General features: G+C 32.9%; 1 protein-coding gene across 2 annotated transcripts in view; it reads right to left on the minus strand.

Annotated features, from left to right (window-relative positions):
* Window positions 1-26,608, minus strand: part of LOC132716131 (uncharacterized) — an 86,850-nt gene extending 60,242 nt beyond the window's left edge. For both annotated transcript variants that reach the window (XM_060699314.1, XM_060699323.1), the window contains exons 1-11: window positions 26,463-26,608; window positions 14,863-14,926; window positions 14,465-14,530; window positions 13,144-13,189; window positions 12,161-12,243; window positions 11,150-11,195; window positions 9,604-9,782; window positions 7,082-7,127; window positions 4,458-4,546; window positions 3,947-3,992; window positions 2,725-2,845 (exon numbers count right to left, since the gene is read on the minus strand). In XM_060699314.1, coding sequence (XP_060555297.1) covers window positions 2,725-2,845; window positions 3,947-3,992; window positions 4,458-4,546; window positions 7,082-7,127; window positions 9,604-9,782; window positions 11,150-11,195; window positions 12,161-12,243; window positions 13,144-13,189; window positions 14,465-14,530; window positions 14,863-14,911 — 771 coding nt within the window. In that variant the 5' untranslated portion in view covers window positions 14,912-14,926; window positions 26,463-26,608. The remainder of the gene's footprint in view (window positions 1-2,724; window positions 2,846-3,946; window positions 3,993-4,457; window positions 4,547-7,081; window positions 7,128-9,603; window positions 9,783-11,149; window positions 11,196-12,160; window positions 12,244-13,143; window positions 13,190-14,464; window positions 14,531-14,862; window positions 14,927-26,462) is intronic.
* Window positions 26,609-27,316: the final 708 nt, after the last annotated feature.

A 27,316-nucleotide genomic window follows, 5' to 3' on the forward strand; every position in this document is an offset into this window, starting at 1 on the left:
TTTAAATGCGATGAAAATGTTTACATCACAGAGAAAAAGTAAGCTGCGCCGCGATTTTGATACTTAATGTTTTGATGTTGTCATATATAGATAAAAAATGCAATTGGTGTTTTAAAATTTGGTCAATTTATTAAAAAGGCATTGATTAATAATATCGAAAGAGTTCACCTCGGTAGGACGTCACGTTATGGAGATACACACATTGTCCACGAATTTTTGGATCACCCCTCGTATTTAGATGAACATGTACAATATTCTTTAGATAGAATTGTGTAAAATTCACGTGAAAATCATAAATGCAATTGAATTCTTGGCTGTTTTTAAACAAGTAATAATAGACCTGTGTGGCTTTGAATTTATGTAAACTATGGGCAGATTTTTTTTTCCGCATTAAATGTGTATTTTGTGAATTTCTGTATCAACTTTATGCTGACTGTATTAATATACTGTAGGCTGGATACTGTCATGACCAGACCTGTCTCACTGATTTTTTTTAGCAACATCCAAAAAAATATAAAAATTATTGCTCTTTTGCAATTTACTTCTTAAGATGTCTCTTTTTTTAAATTTGCAGTCTTCGACTTAACCCACTCGACCGACGACTGAGTCGAGTAAATTTGCGGGTGGTCGAGTGAAAATTCCAAGCTGGTAGCCGTCTGGTCGAGGGCTTTTTTCATATCCAAATTAAGAAAATGTTTGAAATATGCAGAGCTCCAGATAGCAATGTTTTGGCTTTATGAAAATACAATATATTTCTGCTGAATTGGATGGAAAACTAAAAGTACTATTGTCAACACTGCTGTAAGTTGAAAACGAAAGTAGCAGGAAGTGACATCGAGTAAAAAGGGAAGGTAACTCTTGGGAGTTTCTGAAATGAAATTATTGATAAAGTTAAATTTGGTGTAATCATCGTAGGACTGAACCTAATATTCAATTTGTTTAGACATATATTATAATGTTTTTGCTACAAAATAAAGAAAAATGTTGTACTTGCCACTTTAGTTATTGGAAAACATATTTCTCCCTTGCCTGATCTGCAGTTTTGTACTCAATATTTTCATACCAAGTTTTCAGATACGGACAATTTCCTCAAAGACTAATTCTTTGTGTATAAAAGTTTTAATTACAGTATGTAAAGAAAGGAACTTTTTAGAAGGCAATGAAATTTGATAACAAAACAATGCAAATTCTTTTTATAAATTTTACCCCAGAATTTTCATTTTACTCTAGATTTTGATGGGTAAAACCACCTTGGCCCTAAAAATTATTTGCAGCTTTATTGAACTTTAAACACTTATGAAATATTATTGATTGTTAGACATTTATTAGGCGTCATCTCATGCTTCACAATATGTCTTTTCTCTTGTATTTTGAAGGCACTAAGCCAAAAAGGAACACACCAAAAAAAATAAAAGTAATACGAAAAGGAATATAAATAAGTTGTCAATGCATGTATCAGCCGACATGGTTACAGTTAACGAGGAGAAGAGTATTTTCAGTTTTTTAAACAATTTTTTTCAGTGTCTGTGGACAATGCCACAGAAATATCAAAATATCTTCTTTTCATATGTAGTTTAAACTCTTCTTATTTAAATAATGAAAGGAAGAAAAGTTGATTAGTTGATATTTTAATAATGTTCAATGGTATATAAAACATATAGAAAGTGTTATTTTTGTACAAAATGTATGCAAAGAATACCATTTTGGTTCGGGCTAGTTAAAATGTGTTCGGGCTAGTGAAATTTGTAAGCTGCTAGCCCGACTGGGCTAGTGCTGATAAAAAATTAAGGCGAAGACTGAATTTGTGGTCGTAAATGCTTAAAATAATCATATTTAACATTAAAAATATTGTTATATTCTATGTGAGAAAGGGGCATAACTCTTGAAATACTGATCACTTAGTTATGAACCCTGTCCTACAGATGTATCAATTACAATATCTTTGGGAGTTTACCTAATTTTCCATCAACAATTATTAAAGTCAATCAAAAAATATTCTTAGTGACAAAGGACTAGAGGCATTACTCCAATAATATAGCTTTAAGAATAATACTCCTTGTTCACTAGTCTACAATTGCACCTTAGAGTCCTGAATAGCTTTTTTGAGGAAAACTATTGCTAAAATTGTTAATTTGCTAAGTAAAGAAAACTTGACCATCTTTTTATGAAAATTTCCTTCCATTCAGAACAGGCCTTATATGGGCTTCTGTTATATAAGGTTAAAACACACTTCTAAGTATCATGCTGATACCGTTGATTCTTCTGAAATCATTGTATTTATTGAGCAATTTGTCAAGGGGCACAACTCCAAATGCATTGCTTTAAGAGTAATGCCCCTCTTTCTTCAACTGGAGCAAGTATCCTTAGTTTCAAGTTGACACTTGATAAAGTTTTAAAGTCATTCTACTTACCAAGCAATTTTTTGAAAATTGAAGTTAAAATATGGCATGTCTCCAAAAATATAGTCCTTTGTCTAAAATTTGTTCCTTAGTCATGATTCAAGTATTCCAAGTTCCCTGTTGGTATCATTAAAAAAATCATTATGTGATTAAGTGTGATTTTTTTTCACAATGCCACGATGATCACAATATCTTGGATTTTTTCTCCAAAACAGACAACCTAAAAAATTGTACAAAATAGCATGAATTAAATACCTGTATACTAATATTTTTTTCTTAAGATATTTCTGACATTGACATGAAGACCTAAGACTGAAATACTAACTTGAATAGTGCCTCCATCATTTGGATCACAGAGTTCATGTAGAACTGGGAATTGAGCTTCTATTTTTTGCTTTAAAGTATCGATAACACTCTGTTGTGGATTTCTCAGTTTGCTTAATTCCCTGTATAAGAAAGTATATGTATTGTCATATATATAACACACTATGTAAACCAACCGTATCATTGTAATAGAATTATGCATATCTAATTAAGTCTGATGGATAAAGTACATGGGTAGTGATGGAAAAGTAAAATATGCAAGCTTATTTTCTTTAGCATTTTAAGTTACAATCAGCATGAAAGTGTTTTGTGATAAGCACATTTCTAGATTGTCCATCACTGGTTATATCTTTTTACAAAAAATTGCAATTAATAAGATAAATAAAATTTGAAACCTAAAAACAGTCATATTTAAAATTTATGAAATATAGCAGCTGCAAAACTGTCTACATTATAATATTTGATTATTACAGTACTGTTTTTCATCTTTTTTTTTGTTTGTAAAGGTGCAGGAACTCACATGGTATGATCTGGATACAAATACCGGCTATAGAATAGCTAATTGTTAGTCTGTTTTATGGTGGACCAACACAATCCAGGTCATATGGTGCCAAAACAGGAAAAAATGATTTTTGCTAATCTTGGGTGTTACAAACGTAAAGCAACACCAGGGGTCAAAACCATCTCAACTGCTGGAGCTATTAGAGATACAATTAGACTTTAGTAGTTTGAACCCATTTCGTCCCCTCTTACAATCACACAGGGATAAATGGTGGCTGCAATTCTGATGCCTCAACCCTTAAAGGCAACCCGTCAGCCACAAGGGGGATAGAATGGTTAAAATGTGCTGTCTAATTATTCCAATGAATAAGCAATTTATACCTATATGCAGTTATCAGAAATAAATGCCCATATACAGTTACCAGAAGTAAATAGATAATTTTTGACCATCAAACAATCAAATGCTGATCATAACTGGAAAGCATAATTACTTTGCTTAAATAACATCAAATGAAAATAAAAGTTTTAAAAGTAAATCTATTTCTAATACCAGAAAAAAACACACCTTGCAATTTTAATTGTGCCAATTGTGAAATAATTGCATAACAGAACAAAAGAAATGCACCAGAGTTGCAACACTGGATATATAACTTGTCAAATGACCCCACACTGGAATAAGCTCTTAAATGAGGTGAAAAGTCCTGTCTGAAAAAGATACTTACACTGCTAATTCTTTTTTTACTTGAGCTCTTATCTGACCACATATCTCTACATTAAAGATAAATGAAAACACATTTTTTGTTATGACATTTAATAAGGAAAACAACAAAGCAAACAATTTAATGCACCAAAATCAAATGGTTGCATCAAATTACAGTACAATTTACTTATTTATAAGTTAGATCAGATCTTAAAAAGTCTTAAAGAACTTTTAAATGGCATTTGGTTGCATCAAATTACAGTACAATTTACTTATTTATAAGTTAGATCAGATCTTAAAAAGTCTTAAAGAACTTTTAAATGACATAAGAATCTAAAAAAAACGATGTGCAAATAGAAAAGTAGTTAGAATTTTAAAATACTGCTGCTATATAATGTATATAAATATTGGCTCTTTTTGCCAATCAGTATTTTTGCTAAATTCTGGTAGCAGGTGCTTGTGATGTCATCAGTCAACTTGTCTACACAGACTGGATTTGATCCAGAAATTGCCAGTCCAAAAAGGGTACTTACCATCACTATTACAGCCCTTAGCATGTTCATTTACATAATTTTTTTCAATTTCCTCTTTTTCCTCCTTTGTGCCTGCCTTCTCTATTGCACTGTAGAAAACATGATTCAACTTAAGATGAGTATTCAAAAATAAAACTGAGTAAAAATAAAACATTTTGCTATATATACAGCGGTTTTTTTTCTCTACTTTGGGAATGGTGCCGGTACCAGACTGATTGGGAAAAAATGCGTTATTTTGACTAAAATTGGGAATTTTTTTAATGCATTTTTTCAGCTTCAAATGAGATTAGACATCATGAATAAAGATAGCTAACAGCTTCTACTGTCAAAATAGAACTATTGAGTGGTGTTTTATATGAATATGTTGGATTTAAATGATTTTAGAAAAATCACTTGGCCTTGTGGGCATTTTGAACAGCCATTTTGGGAATTTAACATTGGAAATTGGGAATTTTAATGTCTATTTTCAATTGGGAATGGTACCGTTTTAGGGTAGTAGTTATATAAAGAAAAAAAAACACTGATATATAATCTAAACGCTCAAGGTCTTATTTTTAATAATATAATAAACAAAAACTGATTGGTCAAATGAATTGCATTTGTTTCTGAAAAAAAAATCATACTACTTTTATTTTATTTAAAGATTTTTAAATATTTTCAGAAATCTGAGCTTGTCATATTTTTTTTAATACATCAAACAGGTGAACAAGCTGAAGATTTGGCAAAATTTCAAAGACATGCTGCTGAATTTAAGAAGACCAAGTTTGCTTCCTGAGACACTGGCAATTTAATGTTATAAAGAATTAACACACAAGCAAACAAAACAAAAAAATATTTTTCTGATGGGGGTCAAAAATTTTCAGTCACATCTACACTTTTAAGATCATATGGGGACATTCAAGCCTTACTGGTAAACAGTTATATGGAAACTTTCCAGCTTTGCTGGTACAGGGTTATATGAGGACTTTCCAGCTTTACTGGTAAAGGGTTATATGAAGACTTTCCAGTTTTACTGGTACAGGGTTATATGGGGACTTTCCAGCTTTACTGGTAAAGGGTTATATGAAGACTTTCCAGTTTTACTGGTACAGGGTTATATGGGGACTTTCCAGCCTTACTGGTAAAGGGTTATATGAAGACTTTCCAGTTTTACTGGTACAGGGTTATATGGGGACTTTCCAGCTTTACTGGTAAAGGGTTATATGAAGACTTTCCAGTTTTACTGGTACAGGGTTATATGGGGACTTTCCAGCCTTACTGGTAAAGGGTTATACTGGGATTTTCCAACTTTGCTGGTAAAGAGTTATATGGACTTACCAGCTTTGCTGGTAAAGGGTTATATAAGGAATTTCCAGCTTTACTGGTAGGGTTATATGGGGACTTTTCAGCTTTACTGGTAAAGGGTTATATGGGGACTTTCCAGCTTTACTGGTAAAGGGTTATATAGAAACTTTCCAGCTTTGCTGGAATATGGTTATATGAGGACTTTCCAGCTTAACTGGTAGGGTGATATGGGGACTTTCCAGCTTTACTGGAAAAGGGTTATATGGAAACTTTCCAGCTTTGCTGGTAAAGGGTTATATAAGGAATTTCCAGCTTTACTGGTAGGGTTATATGGGGACTTTTCAGCTTTACTGGTAAAGGGTTATATGGAAACTTTCCAGCTTTGCTGGTAAAGGGTTATATGAGGGCTTTCCAGCTTTACTGGTAAAGGGTTATATAGAAACTTTCCAGCTGTGCTGGAATATGGTTATATGAGGACTTTCCAGCTTTACTGGTTAAGGGTTATATGAGGACTTTCCAGCTTTGCTGGTAAAAGGTTATATTGAGACTTTCCAGCTGTGCTGGAATAGGGTTATATGAGGACTTTCCAGCTTTACTGGTAAAGGGTTATATAGAAACTTTCCAGCTTTGCTGGTAAAGGGTTATATAAGTAATTTCCAGCTTTACTGGTAAAGGGTTATATAGAAACTTTCCAGCTGTGCTGGAATAGGGTTATATGAGGACTTTCCAGCTTTACTGGTAAAGGGTTATATAGAGACATTCCAGCTTTACTGATACAGTGTTATATGAGGACTTTCTAAACTTACTGGTAATGGGTTATATGGGGATTTTCCAGCTTTACTGGTAAAGGGTTATAGGAGGACTTTCCAGCTTTGCTAGTACAGGGTTATATGAGGACTTTCCAGCTTTGCTGGTAAAGGGTTATATGAGGACTTTCCAGCTTTACTGAGTCTGTAAAGGGTTTAATGGGGATTTTCAGGCTTTATAGGTAAATGGTTATATGAGCACTTTCCAGCTCTACTGGTAAAGGGTTATTAAAGGACTTTTCAGCTTTACTAGCAAAGGGTTATAAAGGATGACCTCAGTTGCCCCTTTTTGCAGGAATCTAAGTAGAACCACCAATAAAGCTTGCATGAAAGCTTCCTGACCTGAAATAAGTCCTTTGTTGGATTTGAACCCACAGTGGTTGAATCCACAGTGGTCAAGGGCCAGTGATTTGAAGTAGGCGACATTTACAATTTGGCCATGGAGGCCGCGTATAAAATGACAAAAACTCCTTGGTTTGATGAACTTGATGAATTTAGAAAGTAAACTTATCTAATACAAAAATAATGACTCACGCCTTCATTTCTTCTTCCAATTTCTCAATTAATGCCTTGCAGGTTTCTAAAAATAAAGATAATTGATAGTGATAATGTATTAAGCAACATTAATATACATGTATCATGGATTCAAAATAGATCATGTATGATATAATTTGCTCTTTATTTAAAAGTAAAACTGCACTGTTGTAAAATTTTACCAAAAAATCTTTATTGTATTGTCTGCATGTAACTGAATAATCAGTGAATTTAACAGCTGACATAAAACTCAAACTTGCAAATTGCAAATATTAAATTATGTTGATTAACCCTTTCGCTGCCAGAGGGTTATTGTTTTATTGATCACCTATTTGCCAGAGGTTTTCCTAAAAAAATACTATATTATTAATTAATATAACTAGAACTGCCACTATCATGGCGTGAATACCCCCGCATACCACTTTGTCAGAATCAACAATGGCCATTTAGAGCTCAAGGACAACCTCCCTGTCTGAGGTTACTAAGCCAGTGCATTGCTAAGTTATGTATTCTACATGCTTCAAATGTGAAAATGTCAAAATCAATACATTGCAGACAGGACATTCTTTAGCAATTGAGAAGAAAAGCTTTTTTTTGTCAAGGTCCCTGTGACCTTGACCTTTGACCCAGTGACCTCAAAATCAATAGGGGTCACCTTATAGTCATGATCAACATCCATGCCAAATATGAAGACTGTGGGTCAAAGGAATCTTAAGTTAATGGGTGGACAAACTTTTTGAAGTCAAAGTCCCTATGACCTTGACCTTTGATCCAGTGACCTCAAAATCAAAAGGGGTCATCTACTAACAGGGCTTTTTTTCCTTCTATAGCAGGGGCTGGTATAGGGCTGCTTCCCCAAAGAAAAATTCTTTAAAATCATGCAGTTTTCCCCAAAAATTGAATTTACATCAAGTTTTTTCTTCCCCTTTTGCAAATATACAGTGTATTTTTTCCCCAAAATTAAGGGCTGGGCTGCTTTCCCAACCTGTGAAAAAAAGCCCTGACTAATCATGATCAACATCCATGCCAAATATGAAGACTGTGGGTCAAAGGAATCTAAAGTTATTGGGCAGACAAACTTTTCGAAGTCAAAGTCCCTGTGACCTTGACCTTTGACCTCAAAATCAATAGGGGTCATCTACTAATCATGACTAACCTCCATTCCAAGTATGAAGACTGTGGGTCAAAGGAATCTTAAGTTATTGGGCGGACAAGCTTTTTGAAGTCAAGGCCCCTGTGACCTTGACCTTTGACCCAGTGACCTCAAAATCAATAGGGGTCATCTACTAATCATGACTAATCTCCATGCCAAATATGAAGACTGTAGGTCAAAGGAATCTTAAGTTTTTGGGCGGACAAGCTTTTTGAAGTCAAGGCCCCTGTGAGCTTGACCTTTAACCTGGTGACCTCAAAATCAATAGGGGTCATCTACTAATCATGACTAACCTCCATGCCAAATATGAAGACTGTAGGTCAAAGGAATCTTAAGTTATTGGGCGGACAAGCTTTTTGAAGTCAAAACCCCTGTGACCTTGACCTTTGACCTAGTGACCTCAAAATCAATAGGGGTCATCTACTAATCATGACTAACCTCCATGCCAAATATGAAGACTGTAGGTCAAAAGAATCTTAAGTTATTGGGCGGACAAGCTTTTTGAAGTCAAGGCCACTGTGACCTTGACCTTTGACCTACTAACCTCAAAATCAATAGGGGTCATCTACTAATCATGACTAACCTCCATGCCAAATACGAAGACTGTAGGTCAAAGGAATCTTAAGTTATTGGGCGGACAAGCTTTTTGAAGTCAAGGCCCCTGTGACCTTGACCTTTGACCTAGTAACCTGAAAATCAATAGGGGTCATCTACTAATCATGACTAACCTCCATGCCAAATATGAAGACTGTAGGTCAAAGGAATCTTAAGTTATTGGGCGGACAAGCTTTTTGAAGTCAAGGCCCCTGTGACCTTGACCTTAGACCCAGTGACCTCAAAATCAATAGGGGTCATCTACTAATCATGACTAACCTCCATGCCAAATATGAAGACTAAGGGTCAAAGGAATCTTAAGTTATTGGGCGGTCAAGAAAAAACCGACGGACAGCCGGACGGACAAGCTGATTCCAGTTTACCCCCCTTACAACTTTGTTGTGCGGGGGTATAATTATTATTATTATTATTTGTTATTAGTATTATAATAATTATATATGTTTCCAAATATGCTAGTATAATAATAATTATTGTCGATGGTATAATTTTCTTTATATTTATTATTATTTTTATTATTATAATTATTATTAATTTGTTATTATTATTATGATTATTATAGAAACGGCAAAAGCCGTCCATATGGCAAATACGCCGAAAATGACAGGGACGGCATAAGCTTTGTTGTCCCTATTGCAGTGAAAGGGTTAAAAAGATCATTTCATTTCTTTTCTTCATAATTTTTTGCTACAAATTTATAATACTATAATTAGCACTTAATCGGTTTAACCGCTCTAATTCACTAAATAAAACCTACCTATTTTTTCCAATAATTCATCCTTTGATATTTCAGGGTATGTAGGACTTCCGTTAGTATCGCTTCCTCCATTAGGTCCATCAGAACCGCATGCTTCTTTTACAGGGTACTGAGCTTCTATTTGTTGCTTTATACGATCAATTTCACTTTGTTGTGGGTTTGACATTTTTCCTAATGCCCTGTGTAACAAAGTTTAAAATTGTGATTTAATATTTTCAAAAATTACAAAAGATTATCATTAATTATCATTATTTATATTACTGCTGTAGTCACAACTGTTAGTCCTATTTATAAGCCATGAAATTCCAGCTATATTCCGTTTGTACAGTGCAATTTATTGTACAGTTCATTATTGCATGGTCTGTAAAGATTTCATAAGCTTTAAATATTAATTGGCTTTATATACTGGTCTTAAAATCCTTTGAACTATAAATACAGTAGAACTTCGGTAAGTCGAAGTTGAAGGAACTTGGGTAAAAACTTCGACACATCGGGACTTCGACTCATGAATCGCTCTCAATTCCATGACAAAATTTCGACCCGTGACTAGTGCTAATCATAAGATCTCAAGTGCTAATCATAAGATCTATAACGAAACCTTGTTCATGTTTTTCAATCATTAATCAGATATTTTACATTTAACTATGATAAAAATAGCATGTTAGATAACGTTTTTCACGGCTTATTATTTTGACTACCCGTTGACGTATACAATAGAGTTACAAAAGGCGTAACAGTAAGAAAGGGCGATAACTAAACCGGCTTAAAGTAAATATTTCGCGTGTTATTCTTACGCAACACCGGGTCATAGATGTTTTCAAATGAAAGTAGTTCTTACTGTTTACTTTCAAATACCACTACGGCAATTAAAATAGTAACGATTAAAGCATTTTATCACACATTTTATCGCAAACAAAGGCTGTTTGAACACACGGATGTGTTGTTGACACCTGTCACACAAGTTGATTGGAAATCGTCTTCTCAGCCAGATAAGGTGTGAAAAATGTCTTGAGATCGAAGGTGTCAAAATAATCGAAAGACTTCGACTTATTTGTGGTAAATTGCACTAGATTTACTTTATACGGACCACGAAAAAACTTCGACACATCGAAAAATTCGACACATAAAATCTCGACTCATAAGTAGGTTTTTATAAGGAATATATAGGGAGAAAAATCGGGACTTTCATTTTTCTTCGACACATCGAGAAAATCGACTAATCGAAGTTCGACTCATAGAAGTTCTACTGTATACAGATAGCCTTTGCAATAATTCACCATGAAAGATTGTTTAATGTTATGATAATTACTGCATTTAGAACATTTAAAAAATAATAAGATATGGTGTTTAAACATAAATTGAATTAATTTTAGTACTTTTAGTACTTCTCATAGTAATATCAGGGGTTAATGAGGTCAACCTAAACAAGAAATGTTAGAGTATTCAGTGAAATATAGCCATATTTTGAATTCTGACATCACTTTTGGGAGGGAAAAATTCAGCACATTTCAGTGAAGTTGGACATCTTGTCTAGATAAATACTTACTCTGCTAATTCTTTATTTACTTGTGCTGTTATCAATTCACACATGTCTATATTAAAGGAAAAAGAAAATATATACAGTGAAAGAAAACATAAAATTGAAAAATTTGATGCCATCAAAAGTTATAACTCAATACACTTATGCAGTCAAGTTTAAATTTCTATTAAATTTTCAGCTCTACAGATATTTAAGTTTGTTTCATGAGGTTGGGTTTTCTAGGCTGGTCACACATTTGCAGAAGTCATGCTATAACATGTGCGTGTAAGTGAAAATCCCGCATCTGAATAGAAGAACTTTATCAAAAAGCACAATATTTTCAATACATAAACACTGGAAACTGAAGGGAGATATTATGTCAAGCTTAACCAAAGAGCACCAGGAATACTGTGGTAACACTTGTCTGTAAAGGGGCATAACTCCAAAAAAATATAGCTTTCACAATGATCGATGGCTTTGTTTTACAACTGCAAGCTATTGTTAATGATATATCAATGATATTCAACATTTGATCCAACGTACATTCATAATTTAGAATATCAATACAATTTAACACCCATTTCTGCAAATACCTAATTTTTCTTAATCCTGTGCTTGCTGGAATCAGTATAACCTAGTTGTGAGGCAGACTATAATGTTGTCAGATCAACTTTTGTATTTTGTTACTCAGAAATCCCTTACAAATTTTGTAGCCAGAGACACTCACTGAACATTATTTCATGTGTTCTTTTATATTGACTGCAAAACAGCCATGACACATATAAATTTATTATGTCAGATATAAATTATTTAAATAATTTTCCGCTGCAAAAGCTATTTAATTTGATATATCACCAATATTTGGCATTTGATATACATGATATCAAAATTTCTTCAATGGCAGTCCTATATTAATATACCTTTTTGGGTCTAATTATTATCTAACATTCTTACATAAACAAGGTTTCAACTTAAAAAAGCAGAAAAATACATTTTAAAAATATAGTCGGGGAAAATGTTTAAAGGGTCAGTACTCACTTTCACATTCTGAAGGTGCGTTAGCACTGTATTTATTTGCGATTTCCGCTTTTTCCTGTTCAGTACTGGCTTGATTTATTGCCCTGGTGAAATAAAAAAATGTTACATAAAGTATCAAATATTGTAATTCCATACAGTATTTAGGTCATTTACCTATCATGTTAACTATTTTAAGCGTAACTTACAAATTGAAATAAAATAGCACATTTATGCATGAAATGGCATTTCAAGTAATATTATTAGAGGACATGTATATGAAGTTCAGATGAAACAACAACATTTGAGCCGCGTCACGACAAAACCAACATAATGGGTTTGCGACCAGCATGGATCCAGACCAGCCTGCGCATCCGTGCAGTCTGATCAGGATCCATGCTGTTCCCTTACAGACCCTATAACAAGTAAAGAAACTGGTAGCAAACAGTATGGATCCTGATTAGACTGCGCAGATGCGCAGGCTTGTCTGGATCCATGCTGGTTGCAAACCCATTATGTTGGTTTTGTCATGACGCGGCTCATTTTTTCTCTTGTTATGAGTCAGTGTGATGATATGATTATATTAGTATGTTGCAAGCATCTACCTGTATTTTTGTGTGCAGTTCTGCTGTAATCTACAGTTGTTTAATTCAAATGCTCATTATATGCTTTAAATTTCAAATGAAAAAAAAAAATGCATGTAAATATTAAGTGGATCAGATGCAAGAGTGTAAACCAAGGGGGTCAGACATGAAAAAGAAATGACTTTTAACATTTCCAAGTTATTGCTGTAAAACATAAGAAGGAAAGTCAGGTTTTATTGACTTACAACATGTTTCATGGAGTAAAAATACTTTTCAAGTGTTGACAAGAAAGTCAATGAGTAATTTTAGATACCCAGTGAAGAAACAAATTACTTTGAATGCTGTTTTATGCATAGACTAAAATCCTCAGTTTGATCAACTGGTTGAACTTAAAACTTATTGAATATAAAAATGGTGACTCACTCATACATTTCTGCTTGCCATTTCTGAATTGCTTCCTGGCAGATTTCTAGAAATAAAAATTATTGATAAAGACTAATGTTACTTTTATCCTAATAACCTGCTGCATTTGTGTAATGGATCAGGCTTTTTTTGCTTTTTTGTTGTTGAAAAGTCCATTTGTATTATAAGAGGTTTCATTAACAAACTATACAAAAGTTGAGAGAGTCTGGTCATACAGTATGCAAATGCAGGCCAGTCTAGCTCTATCACTGACGCAAAGGGTTAGTTAACACTTTCAGTTCTAGGAGGTTACGTTTAATTCAAAATGTATCATACATACTGGTTATCATCAATAGAAACAATATCAATTTTTCTGTTGATCAATAATAGATCAATACGCATTTCAAAAAATAAAAATTTTGACTAATCAATTAAATGTCTAGAAATTTAAAAAATTCACCCTGAACAATATGCAGAAGCAGGTGTCTATGTCTAACTTAATGCTGTTGTTACGTAATGGAAATATTTCATAGCTATGATGACAAAAAATGGTCAGGAAAAAAAACTTGCAATGAACATTTATAAACAAGACACTGAACAGAACATGTATTTTACTGAAATCATTTAAATTGGTATGAAAGTGAATCACAGACAATTATAGGTAATTATCGATATATCAATGTTTCATTGATATTTGTAAATATAGAAAATGTTCTGTTCTGTTCTGTTCATTTTACTCCTTTTTCCAACAGTATATCAGTCTTTTAGGCGGGTAGTTTCCTAACCATGGTTCCTGGAGAGTTACATCAGTATTAGACTACCTTCCTCCGCGCTAAACTACCAAAGCATCTCCCGGGGATCGAACCCATGCCAGAGAGGTAACTGGATTAGAAGTCATCGACTCTAACCCCTCGACCACGGAGGCGGTAACTATAGAAAATATTCCGGAAATAAAATAATACTTAAATGCCCAAATATAGAACTTTTTACATGTTCATACCCACTTTTTTTCAATTATGTGGAAATCAAAATGCAAAAAGTAATAATTAAATGCCTTGCACAACCCAATATATCATACTTAGATAGCATCCAATAAAGTAAATGTTATCATGTTTGACTTATAAATATATCTTCTATTTTACAGTTGCCATCAATATTGAAACAATCCATTTGAAATTTTTTGGGCACTTTTTTAGAGAAATCTTGATTGTAATGTCTGTTGTTTTTTAATGTTTTTTTTTTATATTTGACAAGTGACTGTAACAGCTGTAAGACTTTAATATCATGTTGGAAAAAAAACATTTTTGATTAATGTAAAATAGTCTCTTAAAATTAAACTTACTTATTTTTGCCAATAATTCATCTTTTGTTATTTCTGTACATTTACAAAGGCCAATCAAAAGAAAACCTGAAAAAGATAAAGGATAAAAGATTAATTTGTATGATGAAGTCTTTAAACATCACAGATTTAGAACTCTAGCATACTTTTTTAGCATATGTTAAACTATGAATGATTTGCCCATCAAATAAAAATATAAAAAGGTCAATTTCAAAACCTCCATCATAGATCTAAGGGTTTTGTAAAACTATCAAGGCACTGTAAGTCATTAATTAAAGCACACAGAGCAAAATATTTTATTTTCATTATTTACAAATATAACAATATCTCCAGTTATCACAATGGTAAATATTTGATCTGCATCAATTTATCAATTATTGAATGTTGTTAAAATGACCTACATATGAATACATTCTTCCAATGTTGACAAACGAAGTCTGTCCCAGCCATTGTTTCTCTATTTCGCTGCAAAAAAAGATAAAGAAATTCCATAATGTTTTATGTTTTGAATACTTTTTTATGATTCAAGTACAATACAACTAATAAAGACACTACATTATATTCTAATGTATCCATGTAGCATCTTGCTAAGAATTTACAAATAAATTGGAGCAAATAGAGCTCTATAGTACTACTGCAAACCATGTGGGACATAATACAAATCTATAATAGATCTAAGATCAGTTGAGTGACATGTGATGACGTAATCAGAACATTAACTAAGCATGGTGGGATTTTACAAAAATCATCAACTATTTGTATTCTGCATTTTTTTTGGGGGGGGGGGGGGGGGGGGCGGTTGGTGGGTTGGGGTGTTTGGTGGGGATTACCAACACATATAGGCCATATGGGTCTCAGGCCTCGACAAATCCAAAATTGATCAAACTCGGGCGAGTAAGATTCTCCAGATCCAAATGATTTTTCTCAGAATATTCAACAGAAATGAATATATTCGGTAAATTATCAAACAGTCACCATTTCAATCGTTATACAGTCAACCAAAAACCGGAAACTGACCTTATGATTTAAAGTATAAAACTTTACCGAATGCTAAGATGAATTGTTTCCATAACGCCAGCAACATTCCACAATGTTTTTTACATACTCATTCAGTAATATTTTATACTTAGCCATGAGAATAAGAGTATTATATTAATAAAACAATGATTATTGAACAATATGTAATTGAATAAAGCCAATTATACCAATATAGACCGGTAAGTAGTAAATTTGCTTTTTTGTTTGATTTTTACAAATTTTGTCCGTCAAAATGCAGGGCAAGTGCATTTTATGAAGGGCAAGTAAATTTGGAGGGTCACTTGCAACACAGAGCTAGTGGCCCGAAAAAAATTCATCGAGGTCTGGACTTTCCAGCTTTACTTGTGGAGACCTCATGTACCCTTCTGTGCATTATTTCAGCCACAAACGGACACCTGAGTAAAACCAATGACGTTCCCTTAGCTAGCTGGATAGCTTTCTGAGGTTCTCACATGAAAGAATTCAAGACCCTTGTATGGTTTAAACCTACACAAGTGACAGGAAAGTTTGAAGTCAACAACCTTAACCACTCGGGTCCACTGTACAGTGTTCAATCTAGAGCACGCCATTGCGCTATTGACCCCCTGAAAAGACCGCCGGCGCAAAACAATTTCAACTGTGGGCCCGACGGGCGCACTAAAAAAAAATGCCATTAATGATCTTAAACCTGATTAAGTACATAAAAAGTTTCTTGTGAATAACATTAATAAATACTGAATTCAAAACTGAAGTTTGTATAGAAAAACAAGAGCATATTGGTATTAGATAGTTACCGCACTCGAGTGCGGTAGCCGGTAACCCTTTTAAAACCTTGATCGCTACGCTCTCTCTGTCCGGGTCTGTAAATACTATGCAGACCTATTCTTCATACCGTAACTATTACTTACTTTTGAGTCACAGTTTTTATAAACAAAACAAATTGTCACAGATAATCCAATGTGTGCGTGTAGTTATAGTTTTTTAACGGTCAAAACAAATTAATATGCAGTAACTTTCCAGAGGAAAAAAAACTATATATTTGTGAAAAAGTGCGAGTTAATTATTAAGGTGTGCATAAATTATTACGAACACTCCTTCAACCAATTAAAAAAAAGTCTTAAAGATGGAGCTAATCAAACACGATTGGCTAGGGAGTGTCTGACAATTTAGTAAATAAAATTTGATTGGTCTTTGGCTGGTCGGCGCTAAAACATATCATTAATCAATACAGACATCTTAAGCGAGACGTAAGAACTGCTGTCCTGACAAAAGATCAAAGGTACCGGTATGTCAATATACATTGTCTTAGCACCTGTTGACACTTTGTTTTTAGCTTGGATATATTGAGAAGGGTAAATGTTTTGAGCGACTATTGTAAGTTTATACGCTAATTGCAAAATATGATTTTCCTTTATATATCAGGCGCCGATTAAAAAACTGAACATTGTTATCAAATATCCCTGGTAACATTTAAATAAGATTCATGTTTTTTTCAACATCTTAAAATTGAGCCTGCATCAACGCTAACAGAACTCTCGAAAAAGGTCCAAATAATGTCATTTTTTAGCTCGACTATTCGATAAGAATAAGTAGAGCTATTGCAGTCACCTGAGCGTCGGCGTCTGCGTCGGCGTAACCACTTATGTTTTTGTAATAGTTCAAATATTTTCAAAGTCCATTGACATATGGCTTTGAAACTTTGCACACTTGTTCACCATCATGACCCCAACTTGTAGACAGGAGGAGGTAACTCTATCAAGCATTTTGACAGAATTATGCCCCTTTTTCGACTTAGAATTTATGTTAAAGTTTTTGTAATACCTCAAATATTTTCAAAGTTCATTGACATATGGCTTTGAAACTTTGCACACTTGTTCACCATCATTACCCCAACCTGTAAACAGGAGGAGGTAACTGTATCAAGCATTTTTTTTTTACTATCAAGCACTTAGAATAGTCGAGCGTTGCTGTCCTACCGACAGCTCTTGTTTAGTTGAGTTGATTGTTATGGAATTTTGCAACCGTTTTTGGTCTATATATGGTGCGTGAACAAGTAACTAAAAAAGATACAATACCTTATTTGAATTTGATGTTCATTTTAAGTGTTGGCCCCCTTTTTTCTCAAATGACCCCCTTTTGAAAAGTTTATGGGCCCAAAGGGCCTGCTGGAAATATATTCTAGATTGAACACTGACTGTATTCTGCTCTATTATTATCTTTTATGCAACTCTTATACGACTGATGATTTCAAATTATTTGACATATTTTAATTATATAAGTATCATTTTGCATTTACAAGCATTTAAGGTGGCTGGGATATTTGCCAAATTATAAATATGTTTTGTAAATTAATTGATAAAACTAAACAATTTCAAATCAAGTTATTAAACATCATTTATAAAAGTAGTGCATCCTTTTTGTATAAGAAATGGTTAATTCAGTTAGTACCTAAAAGTACTTAATATCATCTAGAAGAGTATGTTAAGAGACTAGAATAACAATAGTAGCTTAAGGTCTTCAGTGTAATGGGTCCAGTGTTCAATCTAGTGCGAGATAATCATAGAGAAGTGTGCATAAATTATTACGAACACGCCTTCATCCAATTAAAAAAGTCTTAAAGATGGAGCTAATCAAACACGATTGGCTAGGGGGTGTCTGACAATTGAGTAAATAAACTTTGATTGGTCTTTGGCTGGTCGGCGCTAAAACATTGTGCATATCATTAATCAATACACGTGACGTAAGAACTGCTGCCCTGACAAAAAATCAAAGGTACCGGTATGTCAATATACATTGTCTTAGCACCTGTTGACACTTAGTTTTTCGTTTGGATACAGGGCACTCGTTTGGCCATTTTTGGGGCCGAATATCGACCCCATTCCCCTCTCAAAATCATATGCTTTTTTCCCCTATTTCAGCAGAAAATTCCCCTAAAAAAAATTGTAGTATAAATGTTTGATATTAAAAAAAAAAATGATGTTTTGATTTCTGTTTAACTTTCAATGGATTGAAAACTAAATTACAGTTGTCAACAACGCTGTATGTTAAAACCGAAAGTAGTAGGAAGTGAGAAATGTACAAGGGAGGTAACTCTCGTAAAATTATTGACAAAATTAATGTGGCAGATAATCATCGTAGGAGTTTACCTTATATTCAATTTGTTTAGAGAATAGACATACATTGTTATATTCTGCTAGTAAATAAACAAAACTATTTTAATTTCTGTCAGTTGTTGTTGGAAAAAACGTATTTCTCTTGCAGTTTTGTACTCAAATATTTTCGTACCAAATATTTTCATACCCAGTTTTACAATTACAGACAATTTTCTCTGAAACCAAAACCTTTTTTAGAAAAGGCATTAAACTTTCTTGTTTATTTTTATTTAATTCTTATTTCAATTCTCATTGTTATAATTGTTTCAATCTAAAGAACAGGCAGAAATATGTAGAAAATAGATTAAGAACTGACCAGTGCAGATCGCAAAATAGTGTGATACATTTTTATCTTTAAAAATAAAGAAACAGTTATGACTATAATAGGAAATAATTTTCCTGTGTTTTTACAGAACTTGGATACAACATACCCTTGCCTAGGAAAGTCTGCCTTTCCAGAGCTTGTTGCACTGATTCAATTTTTGTTGTACAAGTTTTTTTTTTTAAAAAAAACAACAACAAAAACAACTGTCAGTTTATTTTTTTTATTATAAACAAAAATGCATTATGCTTGTTATAGATTTTAATATAACCCCAACGTTTTTCAGAATTTGCATTTTACCCCTCACTTTAGAATTTGAGGGGTATAAAACCCTTGGCCAAAAACATATCTGAAGCTCTGATTGATGTCTGAGCCAGTCAAGTGCAATAAGAAAGCAATAAAGAAAACAATGAGATAGCCTATCTCAAGAAAAACTTCATGTCATATGTTTTATTTGTTAGGTCTATAGTAATAAATATACTAGCTATTGTAAGTAATGGTAGGAAATTGTGCCAAGAGTTAGTGTAAAACCTAAATTTAAAGAACTCATATATGGCTTGAAATTCCCCTTTTTGTCTTAAAATGATGCAAAATTCCCCTTCCTGAGGGTATGGGTACCTGTCCCCAAAAGTTGTCTAGTGCCCTGGGATATATTGAGAAGGGTAAATGTTTTTAGCGACTATTGTAAGTTTATAGTCTTAAATGTCATCGTTTCTTTACCAATCAGTTCTTAAAATTGAGCCTGTATGAACGCTAACAGAACTCTCAAAAATGGTCAAAATAATGTCATTTTTGGGGAGGCTATGCCGACCCAATGTTAATAACTGTTCGTCAAATCTTACTGCCGCGGTAATCAGGTCAAAAAATAGTACCTTGATCTTTTCTAAGCTGACTCATCAGTCATCACAGACATTTACAATATGAAAATATTTTCATTCTTTAATTTCATATCTGCAATTTGTAAAGATAATAATTCTCTGAAAAATTCTTGATTTTTGTTTAAATCACTACTCCGTGACGTCATACTGCCGCGGTAATCAGGTTTGGCATACGTACGTCTGTAATAAATAGTTCTGGTATGAAAACCCTTCAAAATAATAACTTTATCAATATTTTTTTAACAAAAAGCATAAATGAAAATTTGTAAGTAAATGCTTTAATTCAGTGGCAAATATTCTTTATTATTCTTGATAACAATTTTCCAATTACTACGCAGCGACCAACTGTTTATGACGGGTCATTAACTAGAACGTTCCAACACCGTATTCTCCATTGTTTACACCGGTCTTACTGACGATATTTGAGACCGGTGTATATACAATGCCGTATTCTCAATATCATGCATGTTCTTTTGTTGTTATAAACCATTAAAAGTCCTTAATATTTTTTAAAGACAAATAATTGTAAACTGTCGCTTACATCAGAGACATGGATCATGCTTGCGTGATAACTAAGGAAAACTAACTTATTAGTACACCCCAGGAGGCTGTACGCGGAAAACGGTCATAAACCGCTATATCATAGCTGTTAGTAAATATTTTACATACATTTAACTAAAAATTCACTGATGGTGATGAGCATATAGTTTGAAACATTATATTCTTGAACCATTATCGCCGAAAAAAAAACTATTTAACTACAAAACCCCTATAAGGACCTTCCGACAAAATTCCAGCACAATATTACATTTTACATTAGCAAAATAAAAAAAGCAATTTCTTATATTTTCATCTTACATAATTCATTAATCAAACTTTTAACATAAAAGTATATTTGGCAATTGACAGATCCCTACTCTGATCTTTTATTTGTATAGGAATAAATTTAAACATGTGCTCTTTTGTTTAGGAATATTTTGTAGTGAAAGTCTTATATATTCACTGATCTCATAATTAGAATTAGACAGGTCAGGGATTTATACAACCAGTTGTTTACTTAACTATGCTCATTTTAATCCCAATAGAAACATTCAAATATTTGGGGTAAAAAACATGACCAAAGTACCTAGTAGTCGTTTACCCCGGTGGTGATCCCATTAAAACTGATTATAGATTGGAATTGATTAGAAAACACAAATAGAAACATGTGTTTCCGTACAACAAAAATCGGAAGTAAAGTGAACAGTTAATTGACAGAAATATGTGGTCAAATATGTTTTAACAAAGAAATAATTATTTCAGAGAAAGACGCAAAGATCAGTATGACCCCGTATTGTGTAATTAGAAAGTTTATTCAATTCTAGGGCATACATCATAATTTGATAGTCCATGTGTAATAAAATTCAAATTTTCAATACAGATTATGAGATACATAAAAAATATTAAAGAATAAGAAGCTTTAATTAAAAAAAAAAAAAAAAAAAAAAAAAAAAAAAAACCGCATACATATACAAATTACTTACAGTCGAGCATCGGGAAGTCATTAACATATCTTACGAAACTTTAATTTGAAAACGATATTTGTGCGCGCTGAAGTGATTAATGTTTATTTGAAAAATAAAAAAAGAACTTTTATGTTTGTGTTCTAAAAATAATCGGCGGCATAAGAGGAATTTCTTTTTCATTTTACAACACTTGAAAAAATTACTACAGAAAATGTGTTGTTTTTTTTTTGTTTTGTTTTCAACAAAAGTGAGTGTGTTTTAAGTTTATTTATACTCGGCGCCGGAATAAACCATATGTCCGAGATTATAGCATCTGGGACGTCTTTTTCAAGCAGATTCTTCCTGGAAGCCCATTCTTCGTTCTTTGATGGTAAAGGAGACGACAATACCGTCAAGGCATCAACTTTCTGACTGACGACAACAAAAACGGCATCTATTAGCGCCAAACCTCCAGAGTAAGTCACGACAGGTCAACCAATCACCTCTGGTACTTATGATGACTTGACTATGTCCTTCCGTGTGCCTTCTCCGCGACGTGCACGCCTCTGGAGGAAATTGGAGAAGTTTCAACAAAAACTTCCAAAACACGCCATTTATAACATCATTCATAGCACTGACGGCTTCGATGTTCTCATCTATTTGCGGGAAATGGTCGACAGGGAAAACCCTACGTAATAACCGCACACCCTGTTAACAACAGATTTTCCGCAGTATATATTTCAAGCTAGTGAGGTTTAAAAATACACAAGCTATCGATTAACTACCATTAGTTGGTTGAGTGTTGGCGGTAAAAAAGAAGATATAACTTCCTGATCAATTTTCACTTAGGTTGATTCAGTTTTGAATAAGCTTTGCAGATATGTATTTTTTCAAGAAATATTTAGCTTTAATATTATCCGATGCCGTCAGTAATGAAATGGGAATAATTTTCTGAAACGTGATTTTATTTGAGATTTGCTTCTGGAGAAGACAACCTTCTGTCCGTAGAGCATGAATATTAATACTCATCACAAGACAGTATCTTATTGATCTCAATTATGGTACATCTAAACGTGTATAATTTTTATGTTCAATAAAAATGTTGCATCACTTGCAGTTGTTATTATCATTCAATAATATTAAAATGACATAAAGTATTTATGATGAACAGTCCTAGAATATTTTGACAAAGGAACTTGAAATTCTATCAAATAATCAATATTAATTATAATATCCAAATATACCCCCTATATACTATAAATTTTTTTTATAGTATATAGGGGGTATATTTGGATATTATAATTAATATTGGTTATTTGATAGAATTTCAAGTTCCTGTGTTTGTGTTTTTTTATAGTATATAGGGGGTATATTTGGATATTATAATTAATATTGGTTATTTGATAGAATTTCAAGTTCCTGTGATTTTGATAAGGAACCGTCAGTTGTAAAATGTTATTGTTATCTGATAATGAACAGTCGTCATACTTGCTGGTATGTCATTTATTATTGACAGTTTAGGTTTTTCAAAATTTGTATGATTAACAGTCCGAATGTAGACCTCAATGAAATGTTCTGGAATATTAACAAAATGAATAGTCAACCACATTAACCATATATATCAGGGCTTGACACTAACTTTTTTTAGGGGTAGTCAGAAGGACTACCTACTTTGAGGATCAGGTAGTCCTTGGCAAATCTAGGTAGTCCTCATTGTAAAACATAAAAAATGTTTCTTATTCTATTTAAATGCATTTTGGGTGTATGTATCTGAAGATAAGAAAACAATAGCATGAGATCTCTTCAAATCTATTGGAAAAAATCACCAATAGATAATCATATAAGATCTAGTAAAAGTTTGTAAGCTTTATTCTGCATGAGATTCCGGCTAGCCTCTGAGCTCTTCAAAGTCATCATCAACAATTTTTTTACATATTTTTGTTATAAAATATGGCAGTGTGACACACAAAAGTCAATAGGTTTTGAAAGGCCAGACATTACCTACAGGTACAGGGTTCTAGCCAGGAATTACTAAGGTGTGTTGCAAATAAAATTGCTAGGCAATCAGCTCAGCTTATATTATTGACAACTTATAAGGAAGGGGAGAATATATTGGCAAAATGAGCTAAATAAGTATGTCAGTTTTAAATTTATGTAATACCTTTTTGTATTAAAAAAAAATTCAATAGAGCTTACAAATCTACTTCCAGGTATAGATAATGTATGACCTTTTAGATGTGTTTTTAAATTCAAAACAGAAGTAAAAAGCTTGGACAAGAACAAAATGTGTTTGTCTTTACTCTAATCGATTTATTCTACAAACTTATTTTGTCAGACATAAAACAACAATATATCAGAATAACAAACTTAAAATTACTAGTGCTAGTAATTCAGTTATTTAACTGTCAGAAGATTTAAATAGGGACATTAGATTAATATCTGTTATCCCTGATTTAAACACGAAATTAGAAATGTAAAGCCATTTTTAATCAAACTATATTGCCTTAGTTTTTTATGCCTAGGGTATAAGTATTTGTTAACAATTTTTTTCTTCATATACATGTATTTGCATTATTGCTTACATTTGCTTGTACATGATTAAGAAGTGCTTACAACATTGTGAAGTTATGGCAAAGACAATTACAAATACTTTAGAATATTTCTTTTCTCTTTTTTAAAGAGATTTAAACATTTTTCTTCTCTTTTTTTATAAAGAGATTTTTTCCCAATCAATAATTTCATGTCCGAATAAATTACATCCGAAATCAGATCTATTTCAGACAACACGTTTATTTTGGTTATCATTGTCAGTGTGATTTACATCAATCAACAAATCATATTCTTTTAAGTTAAAACCCTTGAATAGGTTCCAAAATGAGCAAATATTTTCATTGAAATGTTTAATAGACAAAGAATTCTATTGAAGTAGGCTGGAAAAATCGGCAATTAAGTTGGACTTCCGGTTTCACTTTTCGCAACTTTATAGAGATTAAATAGAATCTATTATGCGTCTGACACTAGTGACCCAAGTGGCAACGGCTAATTATTTACAAGTAAGATGAATTTATCTTTCGTTTTGAATCATATCCTAAAAAATGTTATTTTATTAATTATTTTTAGTGAATTTAGAGACATCAGGTCACTGAAATTTTGAGTAGCCCGACGGGATACCCAGCTTGGAAACTCGGGTAGTCCTTGGGGGAAAATTGGTAGCCTCGGGCTAACGGACCATCGTAAGTGTCGAGCCCTGTATATGAATGTTTGAACACAACAGTAAGGATAAATAGCGCAATGTGCATATCTTTTTATTTTGGTAGCATATTTTAAGCAAAAAGAAAAGACACTATAAGTCTGAAACATTCTCTCATAGCCTCCCCATCAGTACATTCAGTGCTTTGATTTTAGTGAGTTGATTGTTTTGGAATTTTGCAACCGTTTTTAGTCTATATATGGTACGTCAACAAGTAACTTAAAAGATACAATACCTTATTTTAATTTGATGTTCTTTTAAGTGTGGGCCCCCTTTTTTCTCAAATGACCCCCTTTTGAAAAGTTTATGGGCCCGAAGGCCCCCCTGGGAATTTGTTCTAGATTGAACACTGTGGGTCCCATTTATATACTGTGACATGACATGAACGCTGAAGACAGACCTGTCCACCAATAATTATGCCAGGAATCTGACACACTCAAATTAATTAATCTAGCATGCCATGTAGTAAAGCAGTCATCAAATTTAGAACTGACACGGTGGCCCATGGCCAGTAAAAGTTAGTTCGGGCCAATGAAAATTTTAAGAAAATTTAGTTAAATATAATTATAGTAGAATAAATTCAAAACTGGAATTCGGGCTAGTAAATTTAAAATCTTAAATTCATTGACTGGTAAAGTGAAGTATATCCAGATAAAACTACATTTAATCTGTTGATAAGCCAAGTATTGACAGATAAAAAAAAACGTATTACAAACATAAACTACCTAATAGTTTCCGATAGATAAAAAATTCAGCACATATTGGCCGCCATCTTGTCAAAATGTTTGACCATGTGATTATGTCATCCATTTATTATTTATTTAAAAACTGAATCTTGAAATATCGAAAATATGGGTCAAAGGCATATTTGGTATATTAATTTTTGTTTGTCATATTTTAAGTATGGAGGAATAGTTTCCATGGAATTATAAAGTGTAAATAAGAATACAATTGACTATAAACTGCCTAGCAAATAGGTTGTAAAATTTTTAATATACAACAAAAAACATCTATTTGACACTCTTAATTGAATTTTAATTTGATATTAGTTAACATGTTGTGACAAATTTTTGTTGTGCATTATACAAGACAAAGTGTTCACTGCAATGGCACTTGCAAGGTCAACAACTGTGGCAGCTTGAGGATGGGAAAATTCAACACAAATAATTGTCTGTTCTTTGTATTTTGGGGGCAATACTACAAATTAACAATAATATAAGAGCTATATTATAAATATTATCTTAATTTCATGTGTGTTTGTATGTTAAGAACGCACTCTAACAGTTGTAATTAGTAGAAACAAGTGTCAGCTAAAAGTTGACTGCTTTTTGGATAGTTACATCAATCGCACGAGCTGTCATTTGCAATGCCACGAAAATATGAGAACCCATGATTAAGGATTTAAGGATCAAGATCAGGATCAAATTTTAAACCTCAAATATTATCCTTTTTATACTCATACTGTAGATTAAATATTAACTTGATAGAATTGGACTTGAAAAGGCATGTTTATAAAATCTTGGAATAAATTTATTGCTATTTTTGCAAGACATTTTACCGTTGATCCAAATATTGATCTTGATCCAAAAATTGACCCTATTTTAATCTGATTATTTCTTATTTTGTTTTGTTATTCATAAATTTTATCCCAAACTACTTTGAATAAGTATCATTTAATTCTAGCAAAACAGGATAATTTTATTTTTTAAAAACAATGACTATAAAATCAGGATCATTTGGTCCTGATATTTTCTTAGTGAACACAGAACTCCTCAGTGATTACCTCCCTTGACAGATCTGGAGTCTGCGTAGGAGATTGGGCATATAGTGGAGTCTAAACTAATGACTTATGTCTTTCTTATTAGTGAATATGAATAATAGCATCAAACAGCATTTACCTCCTTTTCAACGCAAAACGATTTCTCGATTTCAACCACGTATGTTTTCAATAACCTTTATGTTTTGTATTTTCCATCTGATTCTGAATCTTGTGGCGCGAAAATATTAACTCGCTAATTGCTGCGTTCACGGTACTGTACAATCCGGTCTGGCGAAATACTGAAAAGAGATTCTTGAGCGGAACGAACTTAAAATGACCCAATAGTCATAAATCGCAATTAAATCTAAATATATCTTTCGAAAAGTGACAAAAACTAAAGAATGAATATTCATGTTATTAATTCTGCCAATCCATCAAATTATATTTTTATGTAAATCAATTGCAATGAAGCCTGTTTGGCATCCACAATGTCAAATTAAAGGTCTCTAAAGAAATCATATTGCTCCGGTCTATTGAGTATCTACTTGACAGAAGATTAAGTATAATCTAAAAGTGAATCTTTTCAAAAAGCTTAAGGCTTTAGGTATAAAGCAGCTGTCATTTTCCTCTACCAGTTAAGCTGAAAATTGCCATATATAACAGTGATGTTGCGACGTGAAACGAATTACTGCCGGGGAGTTATTTAAATTTAACATAGTCTCATACAGGAACAGTTTTACCGAAGCTTAAATATTTGGACTGAATTATTGCCTAATGGTTAAAAAGTCTGCATAAATTAAGATTCTGGAGTTAAAATTGGCCCCACCTTGGGATCACTTAATTTCACATAGAGACATTTGTATACCCAAATGCCTCATCTTAGATATTTGGTTCGAAGCATGTGCTTTTTGGACCTTATAAACATGTTTGCTAAATCATGATCTAAATCTGGCCCACATAATCTTACATGTATAGACTTATATACAACGATCA

Source organism: Ruditapes philippinarum, unplaced genomic scaffold (genome assembly GCF_026571515.1).
Source record: "Ruditapes philippinarum isolate M1 unplaced genomic scaffold, ASM2657151v2 ctg1806_1_1_1_1, whole genome shotgun sequence".
In the NCBI taxonomy this organism is placed as follows: Eukaryota; Metazoa; Mollusca; class Bivalvia; order Venerida; family Veneridae; genus Ruditapes; species Ruditapes philippinarum.